The sequence below is a fragment of the Herpailurus yagouaroundi genome, unplaced genomic scaffold (assembly GCF_014898765.1).
Source record: "Herpailurus yagouaroundi ecotype Mexico unplaced genomic scaffold, PumYag 140, whole genome shotgun sequence".
NCBI lineage: Eukaryota > Metazoa > Chordata > Mammalia > Carnivora > Felidae > Herpailurus > Herpailurus yagouaroundi.
In genome coordinates this window covers 86,216,003-86,242,888 of record NW_024412395.1, presented here as the reverse complement: position 1 = coordinate 86,242,888, position 26,886 = coordinate 86,216,003, and the positions used below count along the sequence as shown (strand labels likewise).

The window sequence follows — 26,886 nt, the reverse complement described above, 5'->3', positions numbered from 1 at the left end:
CAGCTGCCCTTTCACCGAAGAAGCAACAGGTGATGACCTTTCTTCACACGAGGCTGACATCTTTGAATCCACAGTCCACAGGAGCACAGCGCCTTGGTGCCCACAACCGAGTCACCAGTCTCCAAGCCTCAGCAGCCTGAGGAATTGTATTCACAGCCTCTCAGCACCCCTGATCCCCGGACCATTGTCCACCCAGGCATTAGCGGGCAGGGTAACTAATTAGGAGCGTTTGGACTTAACAAGCAGAAAAACAAAGTGTGACAGCTTGCCTGTGTTGTTCCCTGGCCAGGGCCTGTGTCCGCTGCAGCCACCACTGCCCTCAGAAGCTTCTGGGGTGATCTGGGGCAAGATAGGAGTGGGGCCTCCGTGAAAACATCACTAAATCTTCCTTAGCTACTTTAGCCACCGTTGTTCTACTCAGTGAGCTAGAAAAGACCGTAAGTTACTTGGGGGAGGGGAGGGCACACATCATGCCTTTTAAATAAGCAGGTTTTTTAAAAGTGTGCAAGGGGTACAGGGAAGAATTGAATGTCATTCTTTGAAGCATTCATAGATTGGCATCAGAGCAAATGGAAAACTCACTGTTTCTCAGGAGAGGTGTATCTTGAGTAGGTGCTGAATAGTCCAGGCCTCAAATTCAGTCTTCCAGGGGGTTTCAGATCTTGGGGGAGGGAGGAGTGACGACCACTGCTAAGTGCCTGGGCTGGAAGCTGGGTCTGCTGACTCCTTGGCAGAGGCCTTAAATCTCTGGAGTTTTGTTGATCTTGACTACTGTTTTTTTGGTGTTTTGGTGATGGGGCCAGTTAGCTGAGCTAAAGCAGGTGATTAACAAGGTAGTGATACAGATTGTTCTTTACGCCAGCTGGTTAGTCTTTCTTTGCTCGGAGAACACTTTGTCTGTCTGCAGACCCAGGCCCCACACCCGACTACATCCACGCACCTGGTCCAGAGACACAGTAAAGGATTGGGGAAGGTGGGCTGTGGCAGAAAACGTGGTTAGCTAAGGGCAAAGTATTGCCCTTCTTGGGCAACCAGGCCAGAAAGAGGACCATGTGTTGTAAGTGCTGGATAGAGAGCCTCAGTCTCCAGCTGAGAAAGAACTCAGTTGAGATAAGGATTCCAGAAGTCAAATGTGAGCCCTGGAAGTATAAACAGCATGACCATAGGGGAGGTCGCAGCCACAGAGGTAGGTGGTGCTCAGTCAGGGCTGATGGAGATCACTTTCCTGGAATCTAGTTTCCTGGCTCTGCTTCTACTATGGCTTCCAACCAGCTGGGATTTTGTTGTTGTTGTTGATTTGGGGGTTGTATTATTGTTGTTTCCCATTTATAAAAAAGCAGTTATGGGGCACCAGGATGGCTTAGTCGGTTGAGTATCCGACTCTTGATTTCGGCTCAGGTCATGATCTCATGGCTCGTGCACTCGAGCCCTGCATCAGGCTCTGTGCTAACAGTGAGGAGCCTGCTTGAGAGTCTTTCTCTGTCTCCGCCCCTCCCCTGCTTGCACGTGCATGCTCTCTCTCAAAAATGAACATTAAGAAGCAGTTATATTACTGACTAGGCAAAGGCCTGCTTTCAAAAACACTTTACTTAAAGATATAGACAGAGTAAGGTTAGCGTCGATCTTACCATTGGTGGAATCAGACCCTCCCTGCCTGGCCCCTCAGCCTGCCGCTTCACACACAAATGTTGCTAGTCGCTAGGAACAGGCAAGAATGAACTGCCATCAAAACTAATCTGTCACGTGGTCAGATAACTGTCACAGTGGCAGTTGCTCAGTGGGGCCTAGTTCCGTGCACGAGTTACCTATTTCTGTTTAACAGATTACTCCAAAACTCAGTAACTAAAACAGAAGTAAACCCTTGTCTCCCAGGTCTCTCGGGGCAGGAAAGTGGGAGCAGTCTAATTGGGCATTTTGGGTTCAGGCTGTTTGGAGGCTGCAGCCCAGGTGTCATTTGGGGCCACAGTCATTGGAAGAAGCCCTGACTGGGGCCAGGGCATCTGCTTCCAAGGTGGGTTACTTCCACAGCAGCCGAAAGTTGGTGCTGGCCATTGATGGGAGCCCTCTGCCCCTCCTCATGTGGGCCCTGCCACATGCTGCCTTGTGGGGGATCTGAGTGAGTGAAAGCCAGCAGAGGCTACTCTTTGTGGGTCTTTGCCTCTCGCGTCAGATAGCCATCACTTCTGCCATATTCTATTTGTTTGACATAAGTCACTAACTTGGGCCCACACCCGAGGAGAAGTGCACTGCCACAACCAGAGAGCTTACAGTTTTGAGAGAGACAGACAGACAGACAGACCGAACACGAGCAGGGGAGGGGCAGAGAGCGAGGGAGACACAGAACCCGAAGCAGGCTCCAGGCTCTGAGCTGTCAACACAGGGCCTGATGCGGGGCTTGAACCCACAAACCGTGAGACCATGACCTGAGACAAAGTTGGACACTTAACTGACTGAGCCACCCAGGCATCCCATAAACATGTTTAAACCCATCATATCCTATAATAGCAGCCTGTCCCATCTGCATACTCTTTTACGTATGTATTTTGAATGTATTTTTTCCCGTTTAAAAAGCATTCTTTCCAAAACAACCTTGTGAGGTCGGCAGCTCTGCCTTGTCTCATGTCCATTTCATGGGCAAGAATGCAGATGTAGATAAACTAGCTGGCTTGCCAGAGCTGCGCAGCTTCTGCTAAGTGACCGAACCAAGACTGAAACCAAACTTTCCTGCCTCCTTGTCCAGTGTTCTCTCTGCTGTACCATAGGAGTGTACGTGTTAAGCAGGCAGCCCCCCCCCCCCAAGTAATCTCACACTCTTGGAAGCAGCCACCATGTTGTAAGGAAGCCCAAACCAGCTCATGCACAGAGACCGCAAAGAGAGGCCACATGTAGTCATTCTAGCTGACAGCCCCACTGAGTCCTGGCAGACAGCCGTCATCAGCCACTAGGCATGTGAGTAAAGATACTTTCAAAGGATTCCGGCCTCTAGCTTTCAACTCTTCTCAGCAGAGGCAACAGATATCATGGAGCGGAGAAAAGCCATCTCCACCATTTCCTGCCTGAGATTCTGACTCACAGATTCGGAGAATAAAATTATGGCCTTACACCACTAGGTTTGGGGTATTTTGTTTTGCAACAGTACTCACTGGAACACCAGTAACTCAGCTGTTAGATCACAGCCTCTAGGAAGCTCTCTGAGTTGAAATGTGAGGGTCCAGGCTGAAGCCAGACGGAGGGAAATGGGAGGAGAACTTTCAGGTCTTGGTAGCATCAAAGCCATCAGTGACCTAATCTACAGTGTTTCTATCAGGGAGGCAAACAGGAAAAAGGTTTTATTACTGACATTTGACATTTCTGAAGAATGTTCCGTCTGCATGCTTCAGGATTATTTTGAAAAATTGTCCCAACACACGTTCATGGAACATGTATGATGGGATCACTTGACTTTCCTTAGGAATGAATGTGATAAAAAATCTGAGTCTCCAAGCTAGAGCTACAGAGAGCATGGAGTTCATAATTTTTCTATCCCACCTGTGCTCCTGAAGCAGGAGCCCAGTTCTCAGTCACCAAACCCTTGGCTGCACACCTATTCATTCATTCATTCATTTAGATGTTAATTAAGCATATACTCATAACTACATGCCCAGAGTTATGCTGGCCTTGAAGTTGAGAGCGCATTTTCTCAGGAAAGGACTACTGAGTCTTACTGATTACGGTCAAACTCCTGTACTCTGTACTCTGTCTTTGTGTCAAGAACTTCTGGTAAAGGCTGCCCATGACTGTGTTCAACCTAATGACATCCAGCAGGATTTCACCCCTTGATGCCTCATGCCAGCCACTCTGCCACATTTGTAGTTGGTCTTCAAGGGGCCAGAGGGATCTTGAGAAGGCTGTCTAGTGAGGTATTGAAGGCTAAGGAGGTTTCTAGCCTTTTCACCAAGTTCATTCACTGGATGTTGCTGCAGGGATGGAACGAGGGAGGATGGCAGACTCACAAGACAGCATTAGCATTTGTGTCTTTGATGACACCACTGGCTGCACTGGCTGCAGTTCCATCTGCATTTGGAACGTGGTGCTTTTCAAGAATACTGCACCCATCCTTCTGAGGAAAAGTTAGCTGACTGGGGCAGCTTTTCTCATTATTTGTTTTGAAATTTCTGGCCAAGCCCTGGTGAACCATCAACACATTTGCTCCTGGAATTTTAAACAAGATTAAAGTCATTTGTGACAGCAGGGAAGATCTTTATAGCCCAAGAAATCAAGGAAAGGTAGAAGGAGCAGCATCAGTCATTCAGGAAGCTACTGAAGCATTAATAAGCCCAGACCTCTGTTAGCTGTTGAACAGGTTTCTTGTCAGTCAGAAATTCACTTCTCTCCCAAGAGCCAGTCATTCATTTATCTATCCATACAAGAAACAAGTGATAAATGTCATATTAGGTACCAAGCACTTCCTGTGCCAAGTGCTGGGGACAGGATAGAGAAGGCACAGCGCCTGCCCTCTCAGAACATTCTCTCCCAGTTCTGTACTGGTATGCCAATCACATCGGAGGGGCAGCCTAACCATTCCATTCTGCATTTAAAGGAGAGAAATAAGAGAAATGGGGCTTTAGCACAGGGTTCTGTTGACTCCGGCTTCCGCAGGGGCCAGGCAAGTGGCATGGCATCTGTGCCTGACGCAGGCGCAAGTAGACGCTTCAGGTCGTGACGAGGAGCCAGAGTACATCCTCCTCTGAAGGGGACAGCTGTTACTCAGTAGCTCCGGAGCTGTCATCTCTTCCCGTTTTCCAAGAGAAGCCGGAAATCCGCATTTTTATGTGAAATTTCTTTATATTTAAACACTCTGCAGGCCAAACAAAACACAGCCACTGGTTTTGACCTCTGCTTTATAATAGAGAATGCTCGCTTTTGTTCCTTCAGAACTAATGAATGCTCAATTATGAGAAGGAATTTGGAGGTTGGTGTTAGATTATGCTCCTCAAAAGGCTGCAGACCCCACCCTGAACCCTCGAGATACTAATTGACACACTAGCACAGGCCGACAGCTGGGCTCTGGAAGTAGGAACACAGGAGGAAACAGGCCAGCTAGTCCAGGTCACTTTGGGAGGTCAGGGCAGCAGTGCAAACATTAGAAGGCCGAAGACAAAGGTCAGGTGGCAGCAAGGAAGCCCTCCGTTTCCTCGAGCTGTTGGTTAATGAATCATATTCAAAAACTATCACCAGATTCCCCCTCTCTGGCACTGCTTCGTGAGGTGGAAAAATTAAATGGAAATCAAAATTACCATGGCTGTCGGGAGCTTTTCAGAGACCAGCAGGCCAGGGCGAGGCCAACATAGGATGAAGTTTCTGCCTGGAGCAAAGGTCTCCAAAGGATACCTGGTGTTGGGTATTGCAGAAGGGCTGGATGGAACAGGATTATATACTGGAGCCTTGGAGCCCGGCTGCCCATATTCGAATGCCAGCTCACTCCAGACTCACTAGGTGACCTTCAACTAATCATTTGTCTTAATAACTCAAAAAAAGCTTCATCTCTGAAGCCGGGGATAATAATGGTACCTTCCCCAAAAGTTGCTGTGAGGCTCAGAGGAGTGAACCTACAATGCTGCTTGACACGCAGAGCCTAGGAGCTACAAGCTTCACTGGTGGCCCAAGTACTGGGGTTAGTGTTGCTAGGAGAGGTGGGCCTTCCCTAAATGGTTCCCTGTAGCTTTCTTCAGTGGCAAGACACTGCATCTGTGGATACTGATGGCAACCGCCACCGCAGAAGTAATGTTTGTTCTACCTGTTTGGGCCCTCAGATTCTGCATGGGGCTCTCGGCCATTGGATCCTACCATAGCCGCACTGCGGTCACTGCACTGCGCTGCGGACCAGCACCTTGATAGGGAAGAGAAACCCTGGGTGGGCTTCCTCCTGCCTCTAGGGTGGTCTTAGACCAGACCTCCCCAGAGGAACTGCACTTCGAGGCCTCCCACCCTCACCCCCTTCCTGCCCAGGCAGTAAGAACTCCCCAGAGGGCCATGCTAGATAGAACAAGTCAGAAGCACATACTGGCCTCCTAGCTTCACCATCTTTCTTTGGTCTTGCTAGGAGGCCTTCAACACTTGAACCAGAAGCTGAGTTTTGGCTTCCCCAAAACGGTATGCACCTTCAGTACTTGTCTCTTTGAAGAATGAGTGCCCTTTTGGTGGTGGGTGGGGGCGGAGAGGTGTTGTGCACAGATAATCTCTTCAATTTTAACAAAAAGCATTCTTTAAATTTTGTACAATCCTAGAATGTGCTGTGTGTGTGTGTGTGTGTGTGTGCGCGCGCGCGCACGCTTAAAAAATACTGAGTCCACACTGTTTCTGTAGCTATAGAAGGGAGGAGCTTACCAGACTGAACTTTTGGCAGAAATAAAAAGGACCCATGTTTCCTTCCCACCTGCAATTATAGTTTTACCAGCTTGTAAAGCACCCGTAGAATTTGCAGTACATTCTTCCTTTGCAGGAGGGGAGAGGCCCTGCTGTGAGGGTAATTGGCTTTCTAGCTTCCTTTAATGTGCAGGTGGAAGGGACCTGTACTGAAGGGCCTATACTCTTAGGATTAACTGGTGTTGAATTGTGTTTAACTTCCACGCATCTCCCTGAATACATGTGTTCCATTAAATCTTAGGAGTGGAAACACAGCTTATAGCCTCGGAAAATATCCCCATCCCTATCACTTCTTATGGCTTTACAAAAACAGAGGTGTTTTTTTTAATGGATTAAAAAAATTTTTTTTAATGTTTATTCATTTTTTGAGAGAGAGAGAGAGAGAGAGAGACAGAGACACAAGTAGGGGAGGGGCAGAGAGAGGGAGACACAGAATCTGAAGCAGGGTCCAGGCTCCAAGCTATCAGCACAGAGCCCAACGTGGGGCTTGAACTCCCAAACCATGAGATCATGACCTGAGCCAAAGTCTGATGCTTAACCGACTGAGCCACCCAGGTGCCCCTTAAATGGATTTTTAACCACCGAAGGGATTATGCTCAACCCTGTTTAACCCTTGTGTTAAAGATACATGGCATCTTTAAATGACAGTTTCACACAGTACATCCAACTTGTATGACTTTTTTCCTCAAGCTTTGGCTGTTTACAGTATTCGTACCCAGGAGGAGAATCTCGGACTCTTCACTACTTTATATCTAGAATCCTAAGTTACCTTATTTGTGAAGTGAAAAGGTAGAGTTAAACAATTTTTACAGCCCCTCTCCCAGCTCTAGGAACCCTGGTTCCATGATCCTTAAGAAGTGATTAAGTTGTGGAAGCTACTCTACATGTCTATCTACTTTCTGGGATTTTCTTGCCAGTTTTCATAAACTAGCAAGGCTCTGAGCATAGCAAGGAACATGGAGTGAAAGCCAGATAGCTGCTCCTTCAATCAAGGGACAAATGTCAAGATTCCATTTGCCAAAGATCAACTGATGTTTTCACTTTTTGTCCTTAAACAGCAGTTTTAATCTTTTTCACAAACTTAATCTGAAGGACAGCTTACAAAAACAAGTTAAATATACTGATTTTATACAGCCCTTAAAAGCAAATTACCTTCTTAATACCTTACAATCTAGTGGCGGCTAGAATAGTCCCCAGCACACAAAAGTTGGCCAGTAAAAATGTGCAGAATATGCCAGCTAGTGAGTTTGCTCCTAAATGGGCAGCTTCGATAGGTTATCTGGTGAACTAGGAGTTGGAGTTTGTGTCAGAGCTAAAAGCAGAGAGCCCCTTGCAGCTCGGGTGTGCATGAAGGACACTGAAAGAATGGGGCATCATAAGGGAAGGCTTAGACCTGAAGAAAAAGGGAATTCAGGGAAGGAGGTTGTTGAATGGATTCTTGGCTGGAGCAGAGGTCAAGGGTGCAGAGAAAAAGTCTAGGTAATCACAGGTAGTAAAACTACCGATTGGAGTTTCATCTTTTTCTCTTTTTTCTGTCTGTTGCCCTCTGGGGGCAGGGCAGGGGATCATCTGACAGACAGAAGGAGCTAGAAAGGGCCAGGATTCTCAGGCTGCTTGCTTTTTCCCCAAAGTTGTTAAGGCGCACTCTCACCGAAGGCAAAGGCCTCCCATTTCATAGCACTCAGTCAAGGAGGGAGGAGAGAGACATTCAGAAAACCTACAACCCAGGACAACAATAGTTCATCCTTTACCAAGTAACATAATACCCCCGGCACTTAGTCTTTGTAAAATGAGAACATTGTACTAAATAATTAGATCATAGCTGGTTTTTATTACATGTTTAAAAAAATGTGACTTTTATTATAGAGTGCTTACTTGAGGCCAGACCCTGTTCTAAATCCATGTAAATTACCTCATTTAATCCCAACAGCCCTCTGAGGTAGGTACTATCATTACTCATGTCTTGCCCAAAGTCATTTAGCTGAAGTAGAGGAGCTGGGATTCAAACCCAAGCTGTCCTGTTCTAGTACATACCTTCTTGTTTCCGTTTTATATGAAATGTTTCAGACTTATCAAATCCAAGAATAACAAATACGACCAGCTGCTCAATCACCTCTGCAGTTGAAGGATTCCCTTCTCCAGCGGGCACACACTCTGAACCACTACATTTACTATTTGCCACCAGCACTAACATTTCTTTATTTCTAGAGGCATCCTGATACCAAGATCTACCTGGCAGCAAGGCCACGCCCTACCGTTGCTGAAGCTCCACTAAGTCTTATCACTGGGTAGAAGGAAAGAATAGAAGGCAATGAGGAGAACAGAACTACATAAATGTTCCCATCACAGCCTCAGAGTACCAGCACCACATATGTAAAAATCCAGTGCCTGGGAGACGCTGCATAGATGCTGTGGTCATAGTGCTTAGGCCCAGTCCTGCCCAGGTTCCCCCAAATAGTTCATAGCCCCTAAAGTTTCTACAGTCTTAACCACTACTGTGGTGGCCAAAATGTTTTCATTCTGTCCAACCCAGTGGCCAGTTGTCAAAAACAGCAACCTTCCAGAGCAAAGAACTGGATAACCCACAGAATATATTATAGCACAAATGGGAAAGCAGGCTAATTACATATGGACTTATGATACTGTGAATTTGCTTTTGTTTTTTGAAATTTTGGACTTAGCATATTCTATAGTCATCACTAAGGCTGACCTGTGTCAGTGTGTGTTTATATATTTATAGCTAGTCTGCTTCCAAAAAGGACTTTGTGGTAGAGCTTCTCTCTCTCTCTCTCTCTCTCTCTCTCTCTCTCTCTCTCCCTCTCCCTCTCCCTCTCCCTCCCTGTGTGTGTGTGTGTGTGTGTGTGTGTGTGTGTGTGTGTTCATAACTGGCTACTTTTAATTCTCATCACTTGCCATTGGTTTGAATCATTGGCATATATACTTATCAAAGATGAGTCTTTGCCGCTCAGGATCCGGCGTGCCTGGAGTTCTGCTAGCATCCCTCCCACAGAATGTGGTTAGAAAACCCAACTCTTCTAGAATTGCCTTCAGCCTAAAGGTTCCCTTCAGCTACTGGAAGAATAGAGGACAAAAATCTGATGCAGCTGACATTTTAGGTGTGTATATAATTTACCAAATTGTTGACCACTCAGCTCTTAGTCAGTGGTCACAAAAGGAATTAGAAACCCTCCCCTGCTACCCCACAACCCAAAGAAGGAAGGGTGTTACTTGGCTTTGGCACAGAAGCCTGCTGGCACACAGTGTCAAACAGCAGCACAATGGTACATTTTGGCCACAGAAGGCTTTGGGGTGGCGGAAAGGGCCAAAATAGTTGTGGCATAAGTTGGCCAAGATATTAAGCAGATCTGAGTTTAATTTGACGTAAAGATAACAACGCTTTTTTTTTTCATTGTTTGTTTGTTTTGTTTTCCAACTGGCTGCTGCTTTCTGTCTCCATGGGACCAAAGATTTCAGCCAGGAGCTAGTTCATAAGGGCATTCAAGTCCTTTCAAAGTGAGACATGCAATGGTCTTTACACAGGCTTTCACGTTTGGCTGGGCAAGATGGAGTAAGGATAAAAAGGCACATGGGGATCTGGGAGAAGCTGAAAATGGATCTTGAGGCTTGAATTCCTCTATGACTTTGCTTAAGCCACATTGCCTGAGCTTAGAATAGAGAGGCAGGCAGTCTGTCTCCTTGGGATAAGGAAAGATTTGGAACTCGGCTACTGTGAGGTCTTGGCCCCTACTGTGTATTCTGGTTTGTTTTGTTAGCAGGAGCAAGTTATTCTCGTTTCTTGCCTTTGGGGTTTTCTTCAGCACACTTAGAAGCTAGGAGTCTCCACCCCACTGATAGGGTGGACAGAATGGGATAATGAAAGGGGTGGAGAGACAAGTTGATTCAGCTGCTTAGGATGAGGAAGGCCAAGAAACTTCAGGCCTCGGAGCTAGCTTCTGGACACAACAAGGGTGGGGATGGAAGGGGCACCATGAGGACTGAAGTTATCTCTATCTAGGCAAGAAGCCATTCTTCCTAAGAGGCTAATGGGGCCAGCCGTGCTAGTTAGGAAAACCAATTTCTTGTCTGAATCGTGACTTTATTACCCGTGAAGTGGTTAGGGGAGGAGAAGCTACAGTATTCTGAAAAGTAGTCAGTGAAGTGTAACCAATCAAAAGGGATTATGAGATATACCTAAAAATGGTTAAAATGGTAAATGTAATGTATATTTACCACACTAAAAATATGTAGTTTCTTTAAAAAAAAAAACAAAAAGATTAGGAGCACCTTAGGAAGGCACTCCTTGACTTATGTATAGACTCTATTTCATGACCTTCTAAGTATTTGTGAAGTGCTAGGTACCATGTTTTGTGATGTGGTGGATTTAAAATGTGTAAGACAAGATGCTCATTCTAGATGGGCAGTATGCTGACGGGGTCCTCCGAGTGGGAAGGAGATGCATTTAGGAGGAAACGAGCAGTCCCTCTACCCAGGATCTGGAGGTGCCTACCCAATTTCCAGACTGGGAACAGAGACGGTGCAGTTTTAGGATTCTTGCCAAGACTATGCTATGCATTCCCCACATAAAACATTACCAGAGTTCGTTCTTAGGCCTGCTTGTAAGAGTCTTTAAAAATACTGGCTCAGTCGGTAGAGCATGCGACTCTTGATCTGAGGGTCATGAGTTCAAGCACCATATTGGGCATGGAGCCTACTTTAAAAAAATAAAAATAAAAATGACCTGTACGTGGAAAATTCAACCTTGAATGCAAGTCTTTATCCATCCTGCACTCCACTACTAAGAACAATACCTGGGCAAGAGGAAATGCCCAATAAATATGGAGTGAATGAATGAATGAGTTATAGGAAGAGGAAGACAAGTATGAGACTGAGCTCAAAAGGGACTGTATGTTAATTCGAGCCACGATATTGCGTAAGTGAGCATTTGTGACCTGAAGATCTCACTAACATTAATCTTTTTGTGTTTTCTTTTTTCTTTAGGACTATTTAGTCCTGAGTTCAGACAACTGATTTTCAGTAACCGCTATAGTTCAGCTATAGCATGCCCTCTGAAAGGCAGTGGAGCATAATGGTTGAGGGCATGGAGCCTGGAGCCAGACAGCTTGGGTTTACATCTTAGCTGTACCCCTTACCTGCTGTGTGATCTTGAGCGGATTACTTAAACATATTATGCCTCAGTTTCCTTATTTGTAAAATGGGGATTATTAAAGTACCTACCTCACAAGATGATGAGATTGTGTTATAAATACGTGAAGTTCAGTTGATTTACAACACCGTAATAAGGCTTTTATCATGCACCCCGTGACTACAGGTGCTTTCTCTTTTTTATTCTAACAGTTCAAGCTGTCCATGAATAGCAAGAACACTTTAATATTAGAAACTCTGAAATGTTACAAAGGGGATTCCCTACCTGGACAATCTGACATATATTTCACATCCTCTTTCTACCACTACTGCCAATCTTTTCTAGTTTAGATGACCCCAGTTTCTCCATCTCTGACATAGATAATAATTTACCTTATATGGCTGATAAGGGAACCAATAAAGATATAGATAGATATAGATACACACACACACACACACACACACACACACACTGAACTTTTATTGAAGTATGTAAGCAAATTAAGTGTAATAGAAAATGCTTTTTCAAATGGCTTAGCAGAAATCACTAATACTGGCATTTTTAAAAATACATTTAAAATAGTAGTTGACTGGGGCGCCTAGGTGGCTTAGTCGGTTGAGTGTCCAACTCTTGATTGTGGCTCAGATCATGATCCCAGAGCCATGGGATCAAACCCCGCATTGAGCTCCATGCTAGGCATGGAGCCTGCTTAAGATTCTCTCTCTCCCCTTCCCTCTCCCCTGTTTACACACATTCTCTCTCAAAAAATTAAAATTAAAAAATTAAAATTAAAAAAATGTTTAAAAATACAATACATAGCCATCATGATATAGAGCTAAAACTCAAAAATCAGAGTTTGGTGGGGTGATATTGCCAGTAACACTGCATTTAAGAATGATAGCCTTTTCTATTATCAGATCTTCTAGCATATTCTAGTCATAAATTATACGTAAGTATGCACAGATATGTATTATACACAGTCATGCGTTTAAGGAAATGGTCTCTTTTCTGTAATTTGAAAATTCCTGGTAACTCCATTTTATTTCAGTAATGCACATTCTCACATGCTGTTAAACTACCTGCTTCCTAGGATGCCTTACAATTTATACTGCTGACATGACCTTGTGACAGAATCATGAGTACTACAGCTAATTTGGAATTCTTCAAATATGAATGAAAAACACAGAGGAAAAATTAATAACCTGTGAATGGGGAAGGGCTGGGGCGGCAGAAGCAAGGGAGGAAGGCAGCTTGGCCCAGGAATGGCATTGGAAGTGGGGAGAAGAGAGGGAGCTGGCTGCCTCAAGACATGTTATTTTTACTGTGGCTTCTTGCTCCTCTCCACCCCCACCTCTTCCAGTCTGAGCTTTGAGTACAGTTGAATTTTCACCACAGAACTTGGCTAGGTCTCCTCAGGGACTTTCTCTTTCCCATCTTTCCATAAATTATAGGTTTGCACATGAGAACAGAACAGATGATTCCCATTATCTTTTGGGTTGGGTTAGGATTTTTTTTTTTTTTAAACCTGCCCACTCTTAAATGTGTATCCTAGTTCAGGGAGGTGGAGCTTTTGTTAACATAGTGGCGCATCCACCAACAAATTGATCCACTCCTCTTTAATAAGATGGTTTTAACCTGGTTTCCTTGACCAGTATGATTACGATCATTTTCCTGGGCCTTTAAATACTCACAGGAAGTCATTGCTCCTGAAGAACCGGGCCTTGCCGGAGCTGTTCACCAGTATCCCCAGCACTTGGAACACCACCTGGCAGAATGCAGACTCTGCATGTGTATGTATGGATATTTTGGTCCTTATTTTAGTGGTGAAGTGACATTTCCAGGACACTAGTATATTTTCATAAACGACCCATTCAGATCATTGTAAAGTAATCAGATAGATCCAAAAGTGTTCATTTTCCCCAGAGCATAGGGACCATTTATAGATAAGGTGTAGAACCCACTAAAAGCTAGAGCCACTGCTAGTAGTTACTAACGTTTAATGAGCTCCAAAGCTGAGGACTCTCTTTGACTAGATACACAGACCAGACGCAAACTCAAAGGAAGGGGAAAAGGAATTTACCGTATTGCATCTGAGTTTATTGTGCTCTTTGTGGTCTCCTAAAGTATTCAAGCTAAGCTCTCTAAAAGAAACAGGTCCTAGGGAAAGGTGCAAAGAGAAATGAAAAGATGCGGCCTAATTCCACTTTCAGCATCTGGAATATTCTATTGCTTACAAACATAATAAAAGTACAGTGAAGGAATTTTTTTTTAAATGTTCTTGACACTGAGGGAGGAAGTGGGAAAGGACAGATAACATTTTTAAAAAATGGTTAATATTTGATGCAGAATTCAATAGAAAAACTGAGCGACCTTCCTGAAAAAGCAAAACAAGTAAGGATGAGGACTTGGCCTGATCAGAAGAGAAGTCTAGCAATAAAGAGGTCTGTAGAGAACAGGGAGGCAAGTTACAAATGGGGGGATCATGACAGCAAAAAAGAAAAGCAGAAGTGTTCAACTTGGAACACTGGAAGAAGAAACAGCCAAAGCTGAGTGGAGAGGAAGAAGAGGCAATAACGATGTTACCAAGAAGCATGCTATAGAGACAGAAGAAACAGTTCCTCCCCTGGAAAATGGACAGGGACTAAAGAAGATGGAGATTTTTGAAATCCAGATCCTTCTGAATGAGGCCACCATCAAGGTAAACCCAGAGTAGGGTCTAGAGTTTGCTATAAATTTCCAAGTGACCTTATCTTGTAGTTTAACAAACTAAACATGTATTTGCCCGCTATCTCTTGCCCTACCTAACCTTGAGCAAGATCTACTAAATTAATACCCTCTCTTTCTACTTGACTGCCCTGGCAGTGCTGTTCTCTCTGTACTAAATATAGTTCCAGGGACAAAAGGGATGAAACACATGAAAGGCAACAGCTTAGCTTATGTCAATATATGTCTTTCTTATTCAGGACCAACTAATCCATCTCAGGAGCCCCCCAAAACGACTCCTTTTTGATGTTAGCTTATTTATTTGATGATAGTAGTGATGAGTAAGTCTGTCCTTACTATATTTCACAATATGAATTAAATCATAACGTGTAGCCACTGTGAGGGTTAAATCCTGTTAATTCTATTGTTTACTCTAAATAGAGGGGACATTGATTTCATAATTAAAGGCCTAATATATTTGGATGGCCTTGTTTACCTAAGTAGAGATTTACAGTTAAGATCCCAAAAGCCCTTCTGTATGGTGTGACCTTTTTGTGTGAAAGGCATCGTGTGGTATGCCTCAAAGGCAAAAATATATCCTTCAACCTTGCTCTTAGCCAAGAAAATTGGGCATGGAAGGAAACAAACCAAACAAACAATAAATTGCCGTAGATGCATGTGCACTAAGTTATTCATTTTTACTCAAATTAGTAAAAGAATGGTCGTTCTTATTTCCTAGCTGTTCTTTCCAGAAATACGTTACTATATTACTATGTGCCTGATACAGCTTAATATAAGCCTTCAGTATCCTAATTTGGCATTCCTCAAAGTGTGGTTTAAGAAGAACAACATTTTTGAGCTCTTAATGTGCTATTTACATTTCTAAGAGATTTGCATGTATCTATCATTCCATCCTCACAACCAGCCTGTGCAGTGGGTTTTATTATTACGCCCATTTCTTGGATGAAAACCTTAGGCAGAGCAGGTAAAAATAATTTGCCCAAAGTCACCAGCTAGGACGTGGAAAAGTATCAAAATTCAAACTCAGGAAGACCAACTTAGCCAGTGCTTTTCATTACTATACAAGGACATCTCTGATTTCATGGAATTTCTACCAAAATGCAACTGGTTGGTACAAGAGATGGACAGGGCATTAAATGACATTTAATCACATAATGAGAAAATTATTCCCTTCCGCTCACTTTCTGTCCTTGAGGTGAAATTAAGCAACGACTTATTTTGGTGCGACTTGAACCCCTAACATCTGCTAATCTTTTTTTTTTTTTTTTTTTTGAACAGAGTTGTTGGCAGGCTCAGGGTGTTCCAGCAGTTGTGTTGTCTTGATTTTATGGCAAGGGATGCTGGTTTTCCATTTGTGGTATTCATGCAAGGCTTTCATTTTTAAACAAACTTACTTAAGTAAATGACTCCATTTAAATAAAGCATTAAGTAAACAACACAGGTGGAATGCAGCTATGACAGCGTTTGTGAAGGTGTTTTCACACGATTGAAGTTTGGGAAACATTGTCCTGATTCTTCTATTCTGAAGTGCACTTTGATGCAATGTTTTTGGCAAACACTGAGTGAGATTCCTTGTGTTCTTATCAAAAAGATCCCTCCCTCCCTCCCTCCCTCCGTGGGGGGGTGGGGGGGGGGGCTCATCTGCCACGGAGTTTTCACCAGAGCATAGAGAAGAGAGAAAAATATACTGTACTGAACTTTTTTTCCCCCACAATAACCTATTTTATTTTGCCTTCCTGAGAGTTTTTACTTTATTTTTTTTGTAGTGAACTTTTAATCACACCTCATAATTTTTTTTTCCTGAAAACATACTATTTCTGCTTTTTTGGTGTTAAAATCCCATTACCTTCTTGTGAAAGGATAATGATAGTCAAGAGATTTTTGTTTGGTTTTTAATATCCTTACTCGGCAAAAGTAAAAATTAGAAACTTAAAAAAAATTGTACCAATCCTGAAAACACGAAATTTGGGTGCCATTGCTCAGTCACTGTTCATGGTAGGATTCCTGTTCGTTGCCTAGCAGGCTTGAGTACTTCAGGAAGGGTAATGTGGAATCATGCCAATCTCTTTCTAAAGTGCATTCAAGCCTTTTCTTCAGGGAAATTATTAAAGCACTCTGCTTGTGAAATTCTCTTTATTCTCTAGGTTTCTGGTTTTCCTATCAGGACTGCAATGCTAATTATTAATAAAATCCTTTTTGAAAGTTGCGGTGCCCCTGAAATAGTTACTGTGAGCAACCAATCCACTGGAATGCTGATATTTGTTAAAATGTTTATTTCATTTTTCACTTCCAAAATGGAAAGTTCATGGGGCACCTGGGTGGCTCAGTCGGTTGAGCGTCCGACTTCAGCTCAGGTCACGATCTCGCGGTCCGCGAGTTCGAGCCCCGCGTCAGGCTCTGGGCTGATGGCTCGGAGCCTGGAGCTTGCTTCCGATTCTGTGTCTCCCTCTCTCTCTGTCCCTCCCCCGTTCATGCTGTGTCTCTCTCTGTCTCAAAAATAAATAAACGTTAAAAAAAATTTAAAAAAAAAAACAAAATGGAAAGTTCAGAGCACAATTGAGAAATACTTGGTCATTGGTTTTTTGTTTGTTTTTCTTTAATGTTGCTGCTGTTGTTTCCGGGACTTAAGAGAATAGAGAAGCTAAAAATCTTGGACATATTTAAGAAAAAAAGTCACTTATTTTTCTTGACTTCATGCTTTGATCAAAACATTTTACATGAGATTTCAGAGTTGATCTAGAAGGAGGCCATTGGGAGATGCAGAAAGATTTGTAAAAGGGAGAGGAGGCCCCAAATGCCCAATGTCAAGGAGGCTGGAGTTGGAGGGGTTAATTTTAAGTCCAAAGCACAGACAAGTAGCAAAGTTCAAAGACTCCTGCAAAATTTAAGATGACTTCTCAGGATAAGTCAGAGTCAGCCAGGGAAGATCTGGCCTGTTGAAGGCTGGCATTGGCCAGCAACCCCGAAGCAACAGAATCAACGCCACAGTCAATGCTCTAAGGAAGACAATAGAAACTAGTCAAAGGTCTCAGACTGAGACATTCCCAGCCCCTAGATCACTCTGTAAACTCAATGGATATGACTGGCTTTCACATTTTTTATTTCACTAACTCTAAGACGTCTGAGTAGCCCTGTCCCTTATGTGGCTTTCCTTGTACCTTAAAGGATCTTTGTAGAGAGGCAGGTTCTCATCCTTATCTACCCAATGGCCTCACTTTCAGCAGCAGATGGCAATGGCTTGTTCCTGGCCTGACACTAAGCCCCATGTCCATATGGAGTCTTTCATGATCCAGTACAAAGGGACCTGGAACAGGTCTATCAGACTGATGTCACCTTTTTTCTCTTGGGAGTAGCCATGACCCAGAGAACCTTCAGAAAGCAGGGCCAGACAAATATGTGGATGCTCCAGCAGGCTAATAATTTCACATCTTCCTCATTGGTACTCTTACTTTCAGTAGGTACTCAGATGGTATTTAGTATATTTAGTAGATAAGGAAAGGGAGCAACAAACTGATTATCAATAAAAATACATTATACTTCTTTCTGTTGAGAATGAAGAATTACAGGGCACCTGGGTGGCTCAGTCGGTTAAGCATCCAACCCTTGGTTTTGGCTCAGGTCATGATCTCACAGTTTATGGGTTCAAGCCCGGCATCAGGCTCTGCTTGGGATTCTCTCTCTCTCTCTCTCTCTCTCTCTCTCAAAATAAATAAACATTTTTAAAAAATGGAAAATGTATTACATACTCTAACAGTAGTACTACCTTTTTAACTTACTTGGAATGAGATTCCTAATAAGTATTTCCATAACTCTGAACTGGATGGTGTTAGTCACAGCCTCTCCAAGAGTACAAGCAACATACAAGGATATAATTATAAGGTCTTGATCAAAATATACTTAAAGTTGTTTTTTTTTTTTTTTTTTTCTGGCTTTCATCTCAGCAAAATGTTTCCAACTTTTTCAGATACCAGATCTGGTCACCATCAGTTTTTCTTTTTCTTGCCTAATTGTCTTAGCTAGAACCTCCAGTAAAATATTGAATAGATGTGTTAAAAACAGACATCCTGGTCTAATTCCTGATCTTAAGAGTAAAACATTTGGTCTTTCATCATTAAATATGCTTTTAACTTGAGTTTTTCATGGATAGCCTAGATCTGTTGAAGAAGTTCCCTTCTTGTCAAATGCTTTTTATCACAGGGAGGGGTTGGATTTTGTCAAATGCTTTTTTTTGTTTGCATCTGTTGAGATCATCTTGTGTTTTTTGTCCTTTATTCTATTAATGTGACTTAATACAATGTTTGATTTTCAGATGTTAAACCAACCTTGCATTCCTGGGATGAATCTCAATTGGTTATAGTGTTTAATTCTTTTTATATGTTGCTAGATCCAGCTAGCTAGTATTTTATTGAGGATATTTGTATCTTTTTCCAACTCTGTAGTTCTTAGTTTTGGTCTGCAATTTTTACAGAATCAGGCAACTTTAACATTCATGCAATGAAGCTTGTCTCTTGCACCCACATTAACTGATTGCTCAGATGACTGGTGCATCATTCCAGGATGCTTTTCCTGGCTTACAGTTTCTCTGTACACCTTACATGTGCTTACCACCAAAATGTTCAGTACTCAATATATAAAGAAGTTTTTAAAATTTTTCACTGCTATCTACTTATCCTCTAGAGGAACCAGTTCACATTTGACAGTAATTTAAAGAGTAGCTGTGGAAACGTGAGCTCACTGGCACCTTATTTCCAATTTATTTGGTGATAATGTTGTACAGTTTACCAATTCATGTCCTAGGACTGGCCGGGTCACACCATAATCTAGCTCTGATGGTGGGGGCTGAGAAGAACCTCCAAATTGGACTCTGATGTTTGGGTTCATCATCCCTGATAGTCACAGAAGAGAGCTCTCTGGGATTCTTTCCATTTTCTATTGTACCAGCCACAGTTTTGGGCAGCATAATCCCATAACAATATTCAGATCTTCCCCTTTTGTGACTTCCTTTGGGAGAAGGGAGACAGAATGCCTAGCCGAACACATTAGGTACCAAAGCTTTGCCAACTGGTGGTGAAGTCCCACGTGTGGAGCCTCCCAAACTTTGAGTGCAGGGTTCATTAGGATAGCTTGTTGAGCAGGTACTGAGACCTGGATCTGCTTTTTAGTCTGAACGAACTACATCAGTGGAAAATGATGTTTGTTACTTGATTGGAGCTTTAGGATTAGGCAACTCTCCTTGTGATAACTCAGGCCTTTTATAACTATTTTCAGAGAAAGAGAGAGAAAGAAAACAAGAGGGAACAACTCTGACCATGGTCTAAAGCCAGGCTTCTGTCACTAAGCAATCAAGAAAAAAGCTCAAGTGGCCCTTGCATAAGTGGGAATTTGCGGTTTCTAAAGCTGCCCATTCCCCAAACGACTAAAAGATGTTATTGGCATTTGGCACTGTTTCCTATGTTTTGCTCTCCTTAAATTTCTCTTTAAAAGGGTTTGAGTTTAAAGGCAGAACCACTGAAAAAATGCAATTGGGTCCTAGAGCTGTGAAAGGCCAAGTCCAGAGTTAACCCCAGGAGGCCCTGTTTTGTTTTTGTTAAGGCTTATTCCCAGGGGATGCCAGGAAGTCTAAGGGTAGGCAGAAGAGAAGGAAGAGACTAGTCCAGATCAGCTCTAGGATGGCACCACCATGCGCCAAGGGCTTCCCGCCCTCACCAGGCCAACTGACTCCACGATGTACACTGGAAAGACTAGGGGAAAGGGACAGGAAATTTAGGAAAGAGAACCCAGAGCCAAGGGCAAGAGAAAGAAGACTCACTGGTGGCACAGCCTCCCATACCACAGGCTGTCATGGGACAGAACACAAGACTTCCAAGGGCTTCTTGGCCCCAACTCACTTTTTTAAAAGTTGTGTTTTGGGGCGCCTGGGTGGCGCAGTCGGTTAAGCGTCCGACTTCAGCCAGGTCACGATCTCGCGGTCCGTGAGTTCGAGCCCCGCGTCGGGCTCTGGGCTGATGGCTCAGAGCCTGGAGCCTGCTTCCGATTCTGTGACTCCCTCTCTCTCTGCCCCTCCCCCCTTCATGCTCTGTCTCTCTCTGTCCCAAAAATAAATAAACGTTGAAAAAAAAAATTTAAAAAAAATAAATAAATAAATAAAATAAAAGTTGTGTTTTTCCCTAGATTATTAAAGTCTACTCATGGCACAGAATTTGGGAAGCACAAACAGTTAGTAGGGAGAAAATGAGAAAATAACCGTCAGGCAGGATGGCAGAGAGTTTCAGATCCCAGCCCTTGGTAGGTCAGACTTTGAGTCCCAGCTCCACTGCTCAGCATCCTCATGTACAGCGAGGGGAGTAAGATCTAACGGTGATGCGAGGATTCAGTGAGATCACATACCTGGCCACGGTTAGCTGCTGCTGCTGCTGCTGCTGCTGCTGCTCCTGTCATTACCATTAGCCCACCACCACAGTTAACAATTGGATACACATCTGGCTAGGTCTTTCCTGTGCATGTATAGGTATAAAACATGGCTTATTCTTTATAGTAGATCAATTTTTATCTTGCTTTAACTTAAATAACCTTCAGAAGCACTAGCTCTTTTGCTTTCGTGTGGAAGATTCTATTGCTATAGTTGAATGCCTTTTCCTTATAAATAATACTAGGATATACATCCTTGTATAAAATCTTCAGCTTCTGATTATTTAAGGTAAATTCAGAAGAGGAATTATTACAGTCAGGGTTTGAACTTCTTAAAAGCTCTAGATACATTTTCCTAAATCTATACCTGCCAACACATCAAGTTCTCTCTTCAGATCTCTGGAGCATCAGCCAGGGATTTTAAATACATACACGCACACGTGCACATACACACGTTTTTGGTCATTTTAGGGGCAAAAAAAAAAAAAAAGCTTCCTCATCACTGTTTGATTTTGCCTATTTTTTTTTTTTTATTTGGGAAGCTAAATGTGTTTTTGCATGTTAATTACTACATTTAAAAAATTTGATCACATCTTTTGCCCATTTGAGGACAGACTATTTTTTTTCCCCACTGAGTTTACATGAGTTCCTTATATGTTACGGGTCATGTTTTTCCTAGTTTTGTTGTTAGCCCTTGGATTTTATATGTGATCTTTTTGATAAACAGAAGTTTTCAACTTTTATGAGTTCAGATCTGTCCACTTTTCCCTGTTGTGATTTTTTTTTTTCCTGTGGTTTTCGAAGCCTTTCTCCATGGTTGAATCTGATAAATGATAAGTTGCATTTTGTCTTTTCAGATAGTTCATTTCATACATTCAGTAAGAAATTTCTGGGATTTTTCTTCATTGTATAAGTGAGGATAGAGGGGAAATTCCCCCCCAAATGGTTAAGTCGTCATTTCAGCCCCTTTTTTAGATACTCCGTCCTTTCCATGCTGACTTTTGATTCCATATTCATATAATCTAATTACGTGTGTGTCCTGGGATCTGTTTCTGAGCAATCACTTCTATTTCCTCAGTAGCAATTCCAATGGCCAGTACCAATCATGTGAATTTTATGATATTTTCAGGTCTGGTAGCACAACTATATCTTCATATCCTTGTTTTACAAAATTGTCTCACTTACGCCTGCCGTTTTATCCCTCCAGATCAACTTTGAAATCACCTTGTCAACCCAATTTTCTTTTTAAATTATTTTAATAATTGTACTGACTCCAAGTTGAATTTTTGCACTTTTTGTACTTTTTCTTAACAGTGAGAATTTTTAGCTCGGGACTTGAAAAGAAACACATGTAGCTTAAACTTATGTAAGATTAATAAGCTAAAAGAATTAACTTATTTTACAATCCTAAATACAACTATGATTGAATGATCACAGCCAAATGCTGCCAAAACTTGTCAGGAGGCAGTTGCAGAGCCAGCCACTTCCTGTCAAGTTAGGAGCCTTTTACAGACTGCGCATTAAGATTCATTTTTGAGGTACAGAAGGAGCTGAACACGCACCAAATGTTCAAATGCTTCAGTGTTTTTTATTCTACATAATCAACAAGAATGTTAGCTATTCCAATGATAAAATGCTTTTCAAGAGCAGTTCAAAAATTGCCCACTCTGGCCTTTCTGGCTGCCCACAGCATTCATCCTCTATTGTCTCATGTTTGGAGAGCCGACTAGCTCATCCCTCAGGAATTGTGCACGTCCCGGGAGCGCGTGAATCACACGTCCCTTGGAGGCTCTGCTAAAGTGCATGTGGTGTTTAACTGGCAGCAACCCCTCTGCCCTCTAGGTTCACGCCATGAAACCATAACCTCATCTGGTCAAAGGCTTGCCATTTTGTTGGGACAAAGTTGGCATTTAAGTGTTTGGTTCCGGGGCCTGCAGTAGGAATATCCCAGAAATATCCTGTTTCAGCTTTTTGAATACAAAGGTTGAACGCACTTGGAAAGGCCCGAAATGGAAATGGAGCAGGACCCATTCCTCCTTAACAAGTGATCTGTTTATACCCATGGAAGGGCAGCAGAGCAAGATGGGGTCAGGTGGTGGCTAGAGGCAAAAATGCCTTAGAAACTAGGTGGCATTTGGGCCAGGTATGAGAGCGCGTGCCTGGAGAGGCATGGTAATGGAGTAGGAATGACTAGGCATGGAAACCATACGGGCCTGAGTTGAAACTCCAGTTTTGGTGCCTGTTGGTCCTCTGACCAGGCGACCAGTCCCTGAAGCTTTCTATGCCCAAACTTACGGACCTGTGAAAGGAGTGAAGATGCTACTTATCCTGGGCAGTTGCAGTAAGAATTGGAAGTAAATATAGAAAACATCCAGAACTTCTCCATGATGATAGCAATAGATAGTAGTTATCAAGCAAAACTTTTTGAGGGAATGATGAGGTAGGCAGGCATCATGAGAGCAGGAGACAGAGGCACAGTAGATAAAAACTAGAAGCAAGTTTGCAAAGAGTGGATGTACCTAGCTTGTGGGAAGACCTTGCAGGCCATACTAAGGAGTTGAGACCTTATCTTATAGGGGCTGAGGAGCCCTCAAGGGGTTTTCATTAAAGAAATACCAGCTCTAGGAACATACTGAAGTGGTTAGCACCGGGCCCTGGGAGTCCAGCTCCCTACTCCACACGTTTAAGCTGGGCGACCTTGAGCAAAGGACGTAAGCCTTATGAGCCTCAGTTTTATCACCTGCAAATTGGCAACGATAACAGTATTGACCTTTCAGGGTTCTTGTACATAATAGTTATTTATTTAGTGTTCACAGTGTGCCTGCAAATGCTCCAAGTACTTGACTTGTATTAGCTTAATGGAGAAAATGAGTTCAAAAGCTTAGGGAAGTGACTGGCACAAATTAAACAGTCACTGCTGCGGGGGTGGTACAACAGCTGATGTCATTTTCATCACTTGGGCAGATATTTTAATAAGATCCTGCTGGTGATGCCATAGAGAATGGGTTGGCGTGGTTGGGGCTGGAGGCCGAGAGAGCAAACAGGACAGTAGTTTTGCACACGTTTAAAATTTCCTGGAGTTGTACCTAAGATCTGTGCACTATACCTTATGTATGGGATACCTCAATTTAATATATGAGGTAGCCAATGAACCCTCTTCTCCCAGCTGACAAGAAGCTACTCGCCAACTTCCTGGAGTTTCAATGAGCTGAGTGCTCTTCACTTAAAAAAATAAAATAAAATAAATAAAAATTAAAGGAGAAAGACTGAGGGAACAAAGTAAAATCCTTTTTTGATTAACCGTGTGCCTGAAGCACAGAGGGCCCGAGGAAAACCGAAACCTCTACGATTTGTACGAAACTCTGACCTGCTTGGTAGTTTTCCTTCACTAGAGCTACGGGCAGTAGCACACGACTGTAGAAGAGTCCTCTCTTCTGGCCCAGTGACATAGAGATGCCGGAAGGGAGAAAGGCAGGCCATTGGGTGGTGTGGAGAAGGAGGCAGATCACGGTTGAACTGCCCTCAGCCCTCTGGAAAACTGGCCCCTTGCCGGGCTTTCTTTCTTCGTACACTTTTCCATTTAGATTTTGCCGAAACTCTGAACATGTCACATGTGAGCATGCTATTCAAAATGCTTTTCTCTTTGAACCTGATCTTGTCTTTGAATGTCCTCCTGTTGTAAATTCACGGTTTTCATTTTTTACTTAAGGTCAAGTCTAAGGCAGGTCAGTCAGCGCATTGACTTCTCCTTGGATTCACACCAAACTACGTGACAAAAATGTTCAAGTTGGGGAACAGACTTCCCCTGCACAGTACGCTGGGTGGTATGAAATTATTATAACCTTTGAATATCTGGGGAATGGATAAAAGAATTTGATACCACTACTGTTTCTCCTCCTAGTGACTACAAAAACACAATTTAACACTATAGGAATTTGTTCACCAACCAGGTGATCAAGATCAAATAATGTCAGGGGAGGGAGCTGTGAGGGCAGGTCATTTCTGAGAGGGCAGGAAAGAAAAAGTAGAACCACCAAAGGGCATTTAAAACATTTAAGTGAGATTCATAGAAAATGCAATATGCATCATGATTGCTTACTTACTGACTCCCAGTTAGGTATTTAAAGAGATAAGATTAAATGTCTAGAATTCAGTGATAATTATGTAAACAAAAACCTGACCTTAAATTGCCTGGTATTAGATAGGGCTATTGACACTCCACATATCTTATAAGTCATTCTAATTGAATGGGGCAGTGTTACCTTCCAAAACCTAAAAACACCCATAAGTCAGAGAACATTCTGATTAGACACACAGGTCTCCTTAGATACAAGCATCAAGTCTAATGCAGTCATGACAGGTTCACTGATAGGCAATTTTCAAGACCTTTTGTGAAAATAAACATTATCAGAGACGAGTAAAAACACAGGCCATACAAAACCAGAAAATGAAGGTCATCTACATTTTTGTAAAGTTTACATATATGCACATGCAAATTACATTTCTAAAGCCATGCTTTGTAGAGCTGTCGTTTTTTAACAATTTAAACATTATGAAAGTTAACTTGCATTCATAATTTAAACATGAAAAAACAGAATTATATATATATATATATATATTTTTTTTTTGGAAAGTATGAAAAGGCTAGCTACTTACAAATTGAGGTTTCAAATTGAGGTTGCAGAGCTCAAACTCTTCCAAAATGACTGGAGAGAATAAGGAAAGCAGACTGGCTTAAGGCTTTTATTGTGGTTAGGGGGTGGGCCTGGGTGAGGATTCCGGTAGGAAGCAGGAAATTGGGTGGTTTGAATCTCCTGCAGGTGCTAAGGGAGAACACAGCCCATCAGCTTGCCCAGGTGTGGGGCACAAGAAGAGGCAGGCGTGAGGTTTAGAAGCTGTTTACAAACATCAAAATAGAGTTTAACTCTGTATTACAAACATCATCCACACAGTCACCCAGTCACCAATTTGTTCTTCCAGTGTTACCACCCAAATTTCTCTTTTCTCTCCACTCTTACAGCCCCCCCCCTTTTACTTCTAAGAAGTTATCACCTTTGAATGTCTGATAGCTTTCTTTCCTTTTTTATTGAGGTCTAATTGACGTGCATTATATTCATTTCAGGTGTGCAACATGATTCACTGTGTATATTGCGAAATGGTCACCCCAACATAAATCACTACACGTAGTTAACGACTTTTTTTCTTGTGATGAGAATTGTTAAGATCTATGCTCTTAGCAACTTTCAAATGTGCAATACAGTATTAATTACAGTCACCATGCTATACATTACCCCCCCCCCCATAACTTAACTGTTTTATGGCTGGACATGTGTACCTTTTGACCCTCTTTACCCATTTCACTCTCCAACCCCCACTACCCCTGACAACCACCACCAATCTGTTCTCTGTATCTGTGAGCTTGGGGTTTTGCTATTGTTGTTGTTTTAGATTCCATATATATGAGAATTTAGATTCTCTTAGCATAATACCTTCAGTGTTCATCCCTGTTGTCACACATGACAAGATTTCACTGTTTTTTATGACTGAGTAATATTCCTCTGTGTGTGTGTGTGTGTGTGTGTGTGTGTGTGTGTGTGTGTATCACAGTCTCTCTATTCATTTATCCACTGATGAACACTTAGATTGTTTCTATATTTTGGCTCTTGTAAATAATGCCGCAGCGTTAATGGGAGTACAGACATCTTTTCTCCTTAGTATTTTCATTTTCTTCAGATAAATACCCAGAAGTAGAATTGCTGGATCATATGGTGATTCTATTTTTAGTTTTTTGAGGAATCTCCATACCATGTTCCATAGTGGCTGCACCAAATTACATCCCCACCAACAGTTCACAAGGGTTCCCCTTTTTGCCACATTCTTGCCAACACTTGTCATTTTTTGCCTTTTCAATAACAGCCATTCTAAAAGATGTGATCTGATAGCTCACTGTGATTTTGACTTCTGTTTCCCTGATAATTAGTGATGTTGAGCACTTTTCATGTACCTGTTGACCATCTGTATGTCTTCTTTGGAAAAATGTTCAGATTTTCTGCCCATTTTTTAATCAGATTCCTTTTTGCTGTTGAGTTGTATGAATTCTTTATATATTTTGTATATTAACATCTTATCAAATACAGGATTGGGGTGCCTGAGTGGCTCGGTTGGCTAAGCATCTGACTCTTGATTTCAGCCCAGTTCTTGATCTC

The 26,886-nt window shown here is 42.6% G+C and overlaps 1 protein-coding gene across 7 annotated transcripts in view; it reads left to right on the top strand.

Annotated features, from left to right (window-relative positions):
• The window catches only part of PLEKHM3 (pleckstrin homology domain containing M3), a 198,045-nt gene that overhangs the window by 124,809 nt on the left and 46,350 nt on the right, over nt 1–26,886 (top strand). The window contains exon 7 of one of the 7 annotated variants that reach the window (XM_040476034.1): nt 13,242–13,338. The exons of the other annotated variants lie outside the window; for them this stretch is intronic. Within the exon in view, the coding sequence (XP_040331968.1) occupies nt 13,242–13,338 (97 nt within the window). The remainder of the gene's footprint in view (nt 1–13,241; nt 13,339–26,886) is intronic. 7 annotated transcript variants of the gene reach the window in all.